At 40.3% G+C, this 11325-nt stretch overlaps 1 protein-coding gene across 1 annotated transcript in view; it reads right to left on the bottom strand.

The window, feature by feature from the left end:
- bcr (BCR activator of RhoGEF and GTPase) overlaps positions 1-10333 on the bottom strand; it is a 75049-nt gene extending 64716 nt beyond the window's left edge. The window contains exon 1 of the mRNA XM_028025944.1: positions 7885-10333. Within this exon, the coding sequence (XP_027881745.1) occupies positions 7885-9469 (1585 nt within the window). The 5' untranslated portion in view covers positions 9470-10333. The remainder of the gene's footprint in view (positions 1-7884) is intronic.
- Positions 10334-11325: the final 992 nt, after the last annotated feature.

Here is an 11325-nt window from a genome sequence, read left to right on the forward strand (position 1 = left end):
CTTTTACAATATTATGAGCCATGATTCTATCTGCCAACTTTGATGCACTGACTGCTCCTGCTTCTTTTATGATTTCATCAAGTCGAAAGTCATTAAATTTGTGGCTTGAGTCTGACTTCATTCTAAATGCCATGACTTGAGTCCTCACTCTGTCACTTTTTAACACTAAAACTGACTGATGGTGTAATAAAGACAGCTAAAAGTACTCCAGGATTCTATAGATGTCAGGCTGATAAGATGGTGTCATTGAGAATCCAACAAAGTCCTCCTTTTGCTGTCTACTAATTCAGCACTTAGCAAGAATCTGAAGACAGAACCCAGATCTGGGAAAGATGGCACTCTTTGTGTCACTTTTAAGTCAGAAAACCAGTACGATATTCTTCTGCTTTGCTCAATGATCATAATATCTATTATTAGCAACACGCCATAAAAATGCATTATGTTAAATTTTATGCATTCCAACGCTACAGCAACATTTCTACAGACAAAAGACTGTACAGTCTTATGCATCTGCCTGATTTAATGAGGTCCAAATGACTGAGTCAATTTGTCACTCCTCCATACTTTTGTATCCATAAAAAATGCTATAGCATATAAGTGTAATTCTCTCAGTAAGTGAATTTTTGATGGATTATGGATAAAGTGATTACACTTTATTGCTATTTAGTTTGATTTTGATTTGCTGGTTGAAATTTCTTAGAATTGTATAACCATATTTCAATTCAGTAAATAAATTTTAAACCTTTGGTAATTGTCAAACAACATAAAATGTCTCATTTCATACCCATTTGATTTGCCTTTAAAAATTTAGTTAGCATACGACTGAAATTACACTTAATTTTAAAAGAAGCCAATAAAACTGTGATTATAATATCCATGTAGACAGTGGTCTGGGTCATCTTGGAGGACATTAACAAAAATGCATACAATGAAGGGCAAAAAATGTTAGGTTAAAGTACACAAGTGAATGGAGAAAAGAGACAGATGACAATAATGTTCAGGCCAGTCAATATTAGCACAGAGTATGTTTTTCATTAAACACAAACTGAACTTTCAACCTATTTTCTCAGTAATCATGACATGTTTCATCTTACAGCTAGTAAAAACATGACATTTAAGATTAGGACATTACATCAGAGCAAAAGTATAAAAAATAATACAGAAAAAACTATGTGAAATAGCTGCTTAAAGGCTGTTAGTTTCAAAAGGTACTTTTAATCTGTCTACCTAGCCATATAGAACACAGTACTTTTAAAAGTACAGTGGAAACAAGCTCAAACTCATATTTGAATCTCCTTAGACTAGGTAAAAATCTTTCAGAAGTGAAAAAAAGTTGCAAAGCCTTTATTGTAGTGATTAAATTAAAACTGGCATGTAAATATGTTAGAAACAGAATTAATCTCAACCACAAACCAAAAAGTACTTATTTCTCATGTCAATCCTCATAGTAAACTTGTCACTGAAACAACTGTTTGGAGTCAACATCCCTCATCAACTTAGAATCGGTTTAAATTCAGAGACCACACACCAGCCAGCTTCTTCACTACCGAGACTGAAACCCTGCATTGCACAGCAAGAGCAGCCTAATTTCCCCATGTTGCAGCCAATCAAGATGACTGTGAATGAAATAACGCAAGCCACGCTAAAGAGCCAAGATGGCTGCTATTCAAAAGCAATGGTCATTACAAAAAAGAAAGAAAAAAAGTCACCAGAATTTATGTTAAGGGTTTTCTAAGTTTTTTTTCCCTTCTCTTTACAAGCCTCGTTGGTTACAGAGGAAAGATTCTGGCTGGCTGCTTGGCAAAGGAAATAAACAAGCTCACATAAAAAAAGAAGAAATGAACACAAGAAAAGAGGACTGATTACTCTTTCAAGACTGTGTGTTTTTGTGTGCATTTGTTGGGAATGTCCTATTAACACATCAGCTTCTTCTTACTGAAAAAAAGTAATGGAGATATCTCAAAATTTTTCAAAGACATATAGGCATTCTGTAAGACATTTAATTTAAGAAGCGTCAGTGGTAAAGAGCTCCAGACCCAAAAACCAAGCCAAGAAGTTTGACTCTCACTGGAGAGCCGCTCCACTGCCAAGCTGGCAACTCCACATCAACCATGGTGCCACGCTGAGCTTCTGCTGCTAAAACATGGAACCAGTGCCGACTGACAGACTTCATGCTACATTATAAAAACAAACAGAAAAACAAAGCAAAATCTTCCAATTGTTTTATTTTTCGCGTTTTGTGTTGGCCATTATTAGGACCGCAGAACGGTTTAAAGTAAATAAATACAATCAGAAATGCAAGAACCTTCATACAAGGAAACTATATCCATCACTGTTACGTGAATATTCATGAAATTGAGCAAATATTGCAGAAAACATGTCACATTGTCTCTGCTTTATGCTGAGAGTTTTCAATTTTTGTCATGGGTTTGGAAATATACAGTAAGTTAAGGTAAGGGTGTATATTCTCTACTGAATACACAAGGAATACTGTTTCCATAATCTTAGTCAGGCTAGCCAGATAAATTGCTAATATGCTAATATGAGATGACGATTTAAAAACATGGTTTTATTGAATGTGTTCATTATCAATAGGTTCTATAGCTTAGAACCAAGAGGGTCAATAACTTATGTAGATATCAAGATGCAATTAGCCAAAAACAAGATAAATGATATTTTACATAGATAATTGTAAAAAAGGTGCTTATTTAAAAAAAAAACATAATTTTGATATATTTTAGATAATGAAATGGAAAAAAAGTTGGGAACTGCAAACAGTTTCCAGATTTGTATTTATTTTTCCATAAAAATCAAGACTTGAAAAGTGTCAACATTAAACTCCATAACATTTAAAGACTTTTCAAGACAGAGTTGGGACCTTAAGAGTACAGTCCAACTCAAAGAATATGATCCAATTTTAAATAAAATAAATGTTCATATGAACAAATAACTTGAACCGTTCAAATGTTCCTATACCAGCCTCCTGATATAATGTCAAAGGGACAGTTTTCAGTTCCCTGAGCAGGTTGCATCAGCCCCGGTGAGCTGACCTGAACACCACCTGGCAAAGAAAGTCCAGCATCCTGCCCCCCTCTAACTCCATCTAATCTCATTCTCTTCCCATCTTCCTAACTTTGAGCCTGTAGCTACTGTGTCTGCTCTTACTGCCAAGTTCACTCAACTGCAAACACTGAACGAGTCTTTTTAAGAGGCGTAGTCACTCCCAGGCCGTGTGAAAAGCGGTCATTGTGCCACACCAGACTGACTGTAAAGCTTTCCTTTCCCTCTTCTGCCTCCTCCCTGTGCTCTAACACAGATGGAAATGTTGAATCACATTTTTAGGACAGAAAAGTTTAAATGCACAGAGCTCATTCATCTAAGAAAAACAAAACAACTCAATGTAACTCACAAGGTACTATCTTTAAAATCATTAAAATCAAATTAGGAATGCATTTATAAACACACGGACAGTGAAATCAGATTTAGTCTGCAATGGATGTCATTGTCTTTAGCTCATACTTCAAAACTGCATCTACTAACACAAATCTATGACTTAAACCAAATTTTTGTAGAATACCAGAGACATCGCAGAGTGTAGATAGCTCACCCACCCTCCCAACTTGAAAGAGTAAGAAGTCTAACAGCTGTATTGTCACGTTCCTAAAATAATGCACTAAGCCATTTTATTCAAAAGCTATTTTTCCAAAAACAAAAAATAAAAAAGCTCCCCTTTTTAAGTTGATTCAGGCAAAAAAAAAAAAAAGAATCACTTTTGGCCAAATATTACTTAGGCTATTATTTTAGGAAGGTGACGTTATGAAAGATAAAGGGAAGATTAAAAACTCTTACACTTAATTGCTAGAGAAAAAAAGATGAGTGGGTGTTTGGACATCTGTCTGGCCACAAAAAGCAGCCTCATAAAAACAGCTATGCCTATTGCTTGGCAACCAGAGTTATTTTTTGAATCAGCAGACAACAGTCAGCTGAAGATAACGCCATAAATTAATTAGCAAACATCACTTTGCACGGATCAACATTACTTTATAAAGGGGAAGGCAACAAAACACAGGGTATTCTGCTTAATTAAGAAGTTAACTTTAAAACTATTACTGAACTTAGCACTGGTTATTCTAAATTTCTTTAGGTTTTCCACCATTGGGCATATCTCTAAAAAAGTGAATAAAATATCCTGTAGACTGCTGTCTTTAGCCATTTTAGAAATTGTATTTTAAGATTAAAGTCAAAATGCTGAGAAGATGTATATTCTGCTTTTGAAGTCCAAATATGAGAATAAACTGAAAAAGACATCTCAAAAACAAGGCGGATTGCTAAAACTACCATGTTCGTTTCATGCAAGTTCAGTATAGAGTGTGTGCCTATACACACACTAGGCATACACTTTTTTTTTATCAAAAGGCATGATTGTCTCAAGTTTTAACGATAATTTCATTTTGACAGTTGATGTTCTTTTTCCACATCATTTTGACTTTTCCTCCCCTAATCACTTACACTTTTTTTCATAATTTCAACATATGAAACAACAAATCTGACAGGTCTACTTATAACTACTTCATCCTTAAAAACACATTCTATTTGCAATGAAGCATCACCCAGCATAAAGCACTCATTGCTGGGATGATCAGAGGATGGACAGTCAAAAAGTGATCTTATGCTCTGTGTACGCCATCCTCTGAAGCCAAAATAGTCTTGAGAGGTATGAAATATCCAGAATGTGTAACTTTGTGTGTGCCTGAGCCTGAGTTTGTGTGTTTGTTACACAACGGGAGGGTTCTTCCCATCTGCGCCTCTCTGCAGCACCCCACATCCCGGACCGCTGAAGCGAGAAACGACAGCTTTGCTTCGCACTCTGCCTCCCTCAGTCTTCCTCACAGCACTGTCCCACTCTTTATTAGCATCATCCACTCCATACAAAACATACACTCTCTTCACCCTTCTTTCTGTAGTATCAACATTATCTGAAAACATAAAAATACACATCAAATTGTGCAGCTCTTATTGCGGTCATCCAGCTTGCTCTATCTCACGTCTGCTTAATTCGAGTAGAAAACATGACCAGTCTGCAGGGTGTTAAATAGTTTTACATCTTGAGCTCAAATTTATGATTATTTCACTAAATGCATCACTGTCTGCAACACATCCCCACCTCCTCTCCTGCCCAAAATCCATCTCCATCCTTGCCTTACAGCTTGTCAAATGCCCCACTGGGCTCATCATTGTGGAAAATATGTTAAAACAAAGAGGGCAGATAGTGCTGTGATAATCCTAAACACAGCAGCTGGAGAATTAGCCAGCCATTTGCTGGAGACAGACTTTCTGGGCTTGCAGCTACCTTCAAACAATCCTGATTGTGTTGTGTGGAGTGTAATGACTTTTGCTATTGTGCTAAAATATTGATGGGATTTGCCTTTTAATTGACATGATGCAAGATGTTTTTTGCTTTCAATGCAACAGCGGTGCTTTGATAATCGCATCCTGTTTGGAAAGGCATTTTAGCTAATTCCACCAGGGCTCCCAATTCTTTTCAGATAAATGAATTATAGATGCAGTGAGACCTGTGAGCAAAAGCCGGACTGCAGATGCTAATGCTATTAAGAGTGACAGTAACATGTTGGGAACTGAATCCTGTGTTGCAACAGCTTAAAAGGCATTTGTGATGAATGCAATAACTTTGTGAAGCAGCAGCTTAAGACAATCTTTACTTTCAATGCTTTCCTTCTTTTGCGCCTCCCCCGGTTGCAGGCATGTGATGCCTGTCTGGTCAAACAGGGCGCCAGTCCAAGACTCCTATAATACATCAGTGACTCAAAATACTACTCACTTCCACAGTCGAATCCCACTGACAGGCAACTCACCAAAATGCGCATGGCTTCTACTAACCGCACCTTAGTAAACAACATTCCAAGTTTTAAAATTGTACCAAATATTTGAGCCACCCGAGCAGTGTTTGCTTTCAGCTCTTACGACCTGGCATAGCTTGTACAATGGAAACTTTCTGAGAAAATTACAGCAAACCAAGTCCCGGTAGCCCAGTTACCCAGATAGTCCATGACTTTGTTTCTAAGCACCACATCCTTTTAGCTGTGCTGTTCCAAAAGCTCAAGGTTAGTAACTGAGTGCAGGCAGATTACTATGTGGAGGCATAAAGGCACTAAAACCAGATGTTTACATATGCTGTATTGACAAAACCCTTTAGCTCTATTCCTGTCTGAATTTAGATCACACTAATGTTTCCTGTTTAGATTAGTCAGGATAACTACAATTATTTCTATTTACTAAGTACAAGAATAATGAGTGAGATTATTTTTACATCTTTTTACCATTACTTTCTTAAATTGCAGAAGGCTTCTCAATAGTCTGCTGGAAGCATGGTCCACTCCTCCTGATGGAACTGGTGTAACTGAGTAAGGTTTACAGGCCTTATGTTTAATCCTCTTCATAAGTCATTTGGGTGTTTGGTTGTGGTTTGTTTCATCAAACCACAGGGAAAAGCTCCAAAATGTTCTTTGTTCCAGAGTGCATTTGCAAACTGTAATCTGGGATTTTATATTTCTTTTGGAGTAATGGCTTCTTCCTCTTTGACTGATTTTTCATACCACATTGTGAAAGGACTTGTTTCACTGTAGACAATGGCACTCTTTCATTAACATAATCATAGCATGATTTGCTTTTGTTTTGGGGTTGATACACACATTTCACACCAACCAGTCCAGGACACTGGACCATCTCCTTTTTGAACCATATGAGGACTGGACAATCCCATGCTGTTTATCTATTGAACAGATAAATGTGTCACCTTCAGAAATCTGAAAGTGTATTCAAAGATAAACCAGACAGTTCTACTCCTGATATTGAGACTGATATCTTTTGATTTTCCCATGATGTCACATGAGGAAGCAGTGTGATTAGGGTGGCTTAAAGTAAATCCATGACAGATTGCTATCAAAAAAGTACAAAGCCAAAGGCATAATAAATTTCCATGCATGTTTTGGACTTTGAAGAAAGTAATAATAATCATCTGTAAAAAAATAAAATAAAATAAAAAATCTCTAATTTTCTGCCATTTAAATAGAACAAATGTAGGTGATCCTAACTGATCTAAAATAGGAAATATCAGCCTAATATAAGGTCAGGCTGTGAAACAAAAAGGACTTGTGTTTTTTATACAGCGTATTTAAACAATGGTGGTAACTGTAAATGTCGGTGAAGACATTATGTTTGTAGATCAAGAAAAAGTCACCTTGCATCTCTTTTTTTGGAGAATGAGAATGAGAAAGAAAAGACAAAAAGCCAGGCAGGCAGGAAGACACCTGCTATTTAAATTAAGTACAAGAGCCAGAGGAGTCGCCTGAGAAAGGCTAGACTTTTAGTTTCAACCCAGACTGGCCACATTCATTGTTCACCCACCCGACTGACATTCCAAGAATGAGCAGAGGTGGATCTTCATCTGGCTCCCACGCAAGGCCATCCAAAGGACACACATTTTGGCATATTTGACTGCACACACCAGTCCAACTAACATTATTAATCACTAATGCATTCATCCAACATGTGGTTTTAAGAGGAGATATATATTATACAAAGCAGAATCAGTGCCAAGATTATTTAAGAATGACTAACCTCAGCATAACAAAGATTAGAGATAGTAAGGGGATGTGCTGTGGTGGCGCATGAGTTAAGCACAACCCACAAATGGAGGCATTAGTCCTCGATGGGGCTGTCGCAGGTTCGATTCCTGGCCTGGCGACCTTTGCTATACGTCTTTCCCTTCTCTCATTACCCACTTTCTTGTCAATTAACTATCAAATAAAGGCCAACAAAATCTTAAAAAAAAAAAAAAGATTAGAAAAAGTCATCTTTACTTACCTAAGTGGTCTCCGTGAAAACTGTTGTCATGGGATGTTCTACCATGGGGCAGGAGGTCATGGTGGACAGGAGGAGGCCAGATTTGACCTGTCTTGCGAACACTCACAATAGTGGCCTCAGACATGACCACATGGCCTCCCTGCTGCCTGTGGTGACGCTTCTGAGACTGCGGCGTAGGAGGGCTGCTGCTGTCATAGGAGTGTTGGGAGTTCTGGGAGTTTTGGGAAGGTGACCTGCTCTTCTCTCTGAAGGGACGACGGAAGGCCGTGGTGGGACTCGGAGAGACGTGACTGGACTGGCCAGAGGAGAAGTCCTCCTCACTGGATGTCAGGTTCTCGTTGGAGCTACAGTCTGGTGTGTAGCCACCACCCCCTCCAGCATCCTCAAAGCTACCTGGGGAGTAGGAGCGGCGTGGCCAGGTCAGGAGGTGATCATCACCTCCACTGTGGTCTCTCATTGCGATTCCACTGCCACCTCCACGTCCATCTCCACTGCCACCTTCACCCATCATTACTCCACCAACATAGACGCTGGAGTAGGCTTGGAACTCAGATGGTTGCCAAGGAGGAGGTGGAGGTTTACCCCCATTGGCCCTCCCTGAATGTCGCTGGTTGGGTTCCCCGTCTTCATATTCTGCGTCATAGCCACAGGTGCTCTCAGTAGACCGTCCTCTATACACCGGCCTGGCACGAAGTTCACCTGCCACTGTTGCCAGGTTGCCTGGGAGGGAATGAAGAGACCTCTTTCGCTCCATCTGCATGGCCTGAGTACCCAGGGAGCTGATTTTATCCGACACATCCCGATCGTTGACCCTGACCAAACCCCTCTCATGATGGAATTCCATGTTAGTGTAGAATGGTGGTGGTGGTAGCTGCTTTTCCTGACCCTTACCTACATCTCCAGCAGAGTGAGAGTTGGCCCGTTTGATCCTCTCAAAGTTGGACCTGAGAGCTGCTACACCAAGTCCCATCCCGAGCTTATCTTTGGGGTCAGAAGGCAGATCCTTGTCTGGGGGCGGAAGTGTGGGCCTGCGGGGGGACAGGGTGATGCCACCCCTCTGCTTAGATGGCGAGAGGCCATCGAGGTTGTCACAGGATGTAGACTCTGCTTGTTGGGGTGAGTCAAACGCTGACTCCAAGCCGTCTCCATGGGAAGCTGACTTCCTGGCTGGTGGGGGCCTAGGTTTGGACCTGCCAGTACCATCCCCAAGTGGCTGAAAACGACTCCTATCCACCACAGCGTATCCTCCAGCACCTCCAACTCCACCAGTCTCCTGCATGTGGGGCTGCTGAGATGGTGACTCTGCACCCTGGGTGGCTGCAGGGTCTACCCCCTCATTCAATGGTGTCTTCCTGAAACCCCACCGCTGTTTGTCATAGCTCTTCCTCTCTTTTGCCAGGAGGGTTTGCAGGTAGATCATGCGGAAGCGCTCCTTGTTCACCTCCTGTTCCAGGCGTCTGATGGACGCTTTGCACTTCTCCAGCTCCTGCTCAATACCTCCAATGGACCGCAGCTCCATCTTGGGGGGCTCCGAATCAGGGAATTGTGCCTTCCAAGCCTCTATGAATCCAACGGGCTCCACCATATTGTGCTTGATTTATTTTCTGTGACGGACCCTGGTTCAGACACAAGGAGGGGGTTGGTGTGATGCCAAGGGCGCACCGTTTGACCCCTCTGAGTCCAGTACGCCACAGTTGCTTTGTTTTTCCTTTTTACAAACAATGGCGACGTCCAATTAAAAAAAAATGGGGAACTGTTTCTTGTAAGCTATTAGGAAACTCGTGCACAAACACACAGCCAAATTGCTGGTACTTGCCGAAGGTTGCGCAGTCGCATCCTGAACAAGAGAAACCGGCAGCTCATTCAGAGGAAAAAACTGGGAATGCGCAATGAATCAAAAGTGAATAAAAATCTATAGACATAATAGAGTTTCTTGTGCATTATTCCGGCAAAAACAACGTTTAAAAATAACAGTGAATCGAAGTCGTTTCGAGACAATGACGGTATGTCTTCGCTGGGTGACGGATGGGGGTATCAGAGGGGAATTTACAGGGGCACAAAAAGAATTAAGTGATTTAATCCTGCTCCTATTACCTACTGTCACTGCTTCTCATTCCATCGTTTTAGATGTAACTGATCTGTTCACTCTTTCGGAGTGACTGTAATCCCAGGTGCAGCTCCTTAGAATAAGCGTCTTTGTGCCAGCAGTGTAGGGGGGAGAATGGATTGGGGGAAAAAGCGCAAAAAAGCGAGAGGCCACAACAGCAGAGGTTTAATTACTGATTCAAGCGGCTGGGTACAGCGTCACTAAAAAACTTGACTTCTTTTTCCAATATCCTCCACAGCGCACCTGCTTGGTATTGTTGGTTTTCCCCTTCCTTAGATTCATCCCGTGTCTTCCGACGTGATGGTGGTGCTGCTGCTGCTGTAATGTGCGCTCCCATCTCCGACCAGTAAAACAGAGGGGCTGCAAGAATGGGAGGGACCAGGAGAACTATGAGTCGACTGGTTAAAGGGACAGAGCAGGAAAGCTGGCTCTCTTCAATTGACTGCTAAATGTCTTCCATTATTTTTGGAGATACTTCTCTGAAAAGACAAGGCTCGTTTTTCTGTTTAATTTTTCACCGACTTTCTAATCTCAACATCAATCCGTAAATCAAAGGGGAACTAAGGAGCTAAACACGTGCCTGCTTTTAATTTCAGCCCTCCCAGGTTAATGTTGACATATTAATTTGCATTAATATATTTTACTACCTCAGGGTACAGTTTAAAGACTGTAGTTGTACCAGCTGAGTGAATGCGATTAATCCCAGTGGTGATGCTAGAACCTTAGTTTATCAGCGCCCCCTGGTGGGGCAAATATTTGTCCCAACACACTTTCTGTTTTATGTGAATGTTTTTAGTGTGGAAATTTGAAATGCCTCGACCTGATTTTCAAAGGCGTAATTGTGAGATTAGGATTCATAATTCAAAAATTTTGCTCGATTTAAAAAAAAAAAAAAAAGGCTCCAAGCAAACATTTCAACTTTGAGATAAAGTGATGACTGAATGTGTCAGGATTATTTCTAAAATTAAAATTTTAAATCTTAAAATTATTTTAGACTTTGAACTCATTGATCATTTGCAAGAACTAGCCACCCAGTTCTAATTTGAGATATTTACATGCAAATATTCGTTGAATAGTTTCATTTCAGACTTCCCTCCTCTAAATTTATGACTTTGTAGTCAAAATCACTTGCTAGTAGCACTTAGGACCTACTAATGATTATTTTGTTGTGCATGCCTTAGTAGAAATTCTCCCCTTTGTCAGAAGGGAAGAATTCCCCACCACATTTCAGTGTCCACTTAACTTACCAGGATTGATGAAGTTATTCCCATTGTTATATTGTAAACCATTGGCATTTCTCAGGGTAGGAGCACACAGAGAGCTTTTCAACTATT

The sequence above is a fragment of the Xiphophorus couchianus genome, chromosome 8 (assembly GCF_001444195.1).
Source record: "Xiphophorus couchianus chromosome 8, X_couchianus-1.0, whole genome shotgun sequence".
Lineage (NCBI taxonomy): Eukaryota > Metazoa > Chordata > Actinopteri > Cyprinodontiformes > Poeciliidae > Xiphophorus > Xiphophorus couchianus.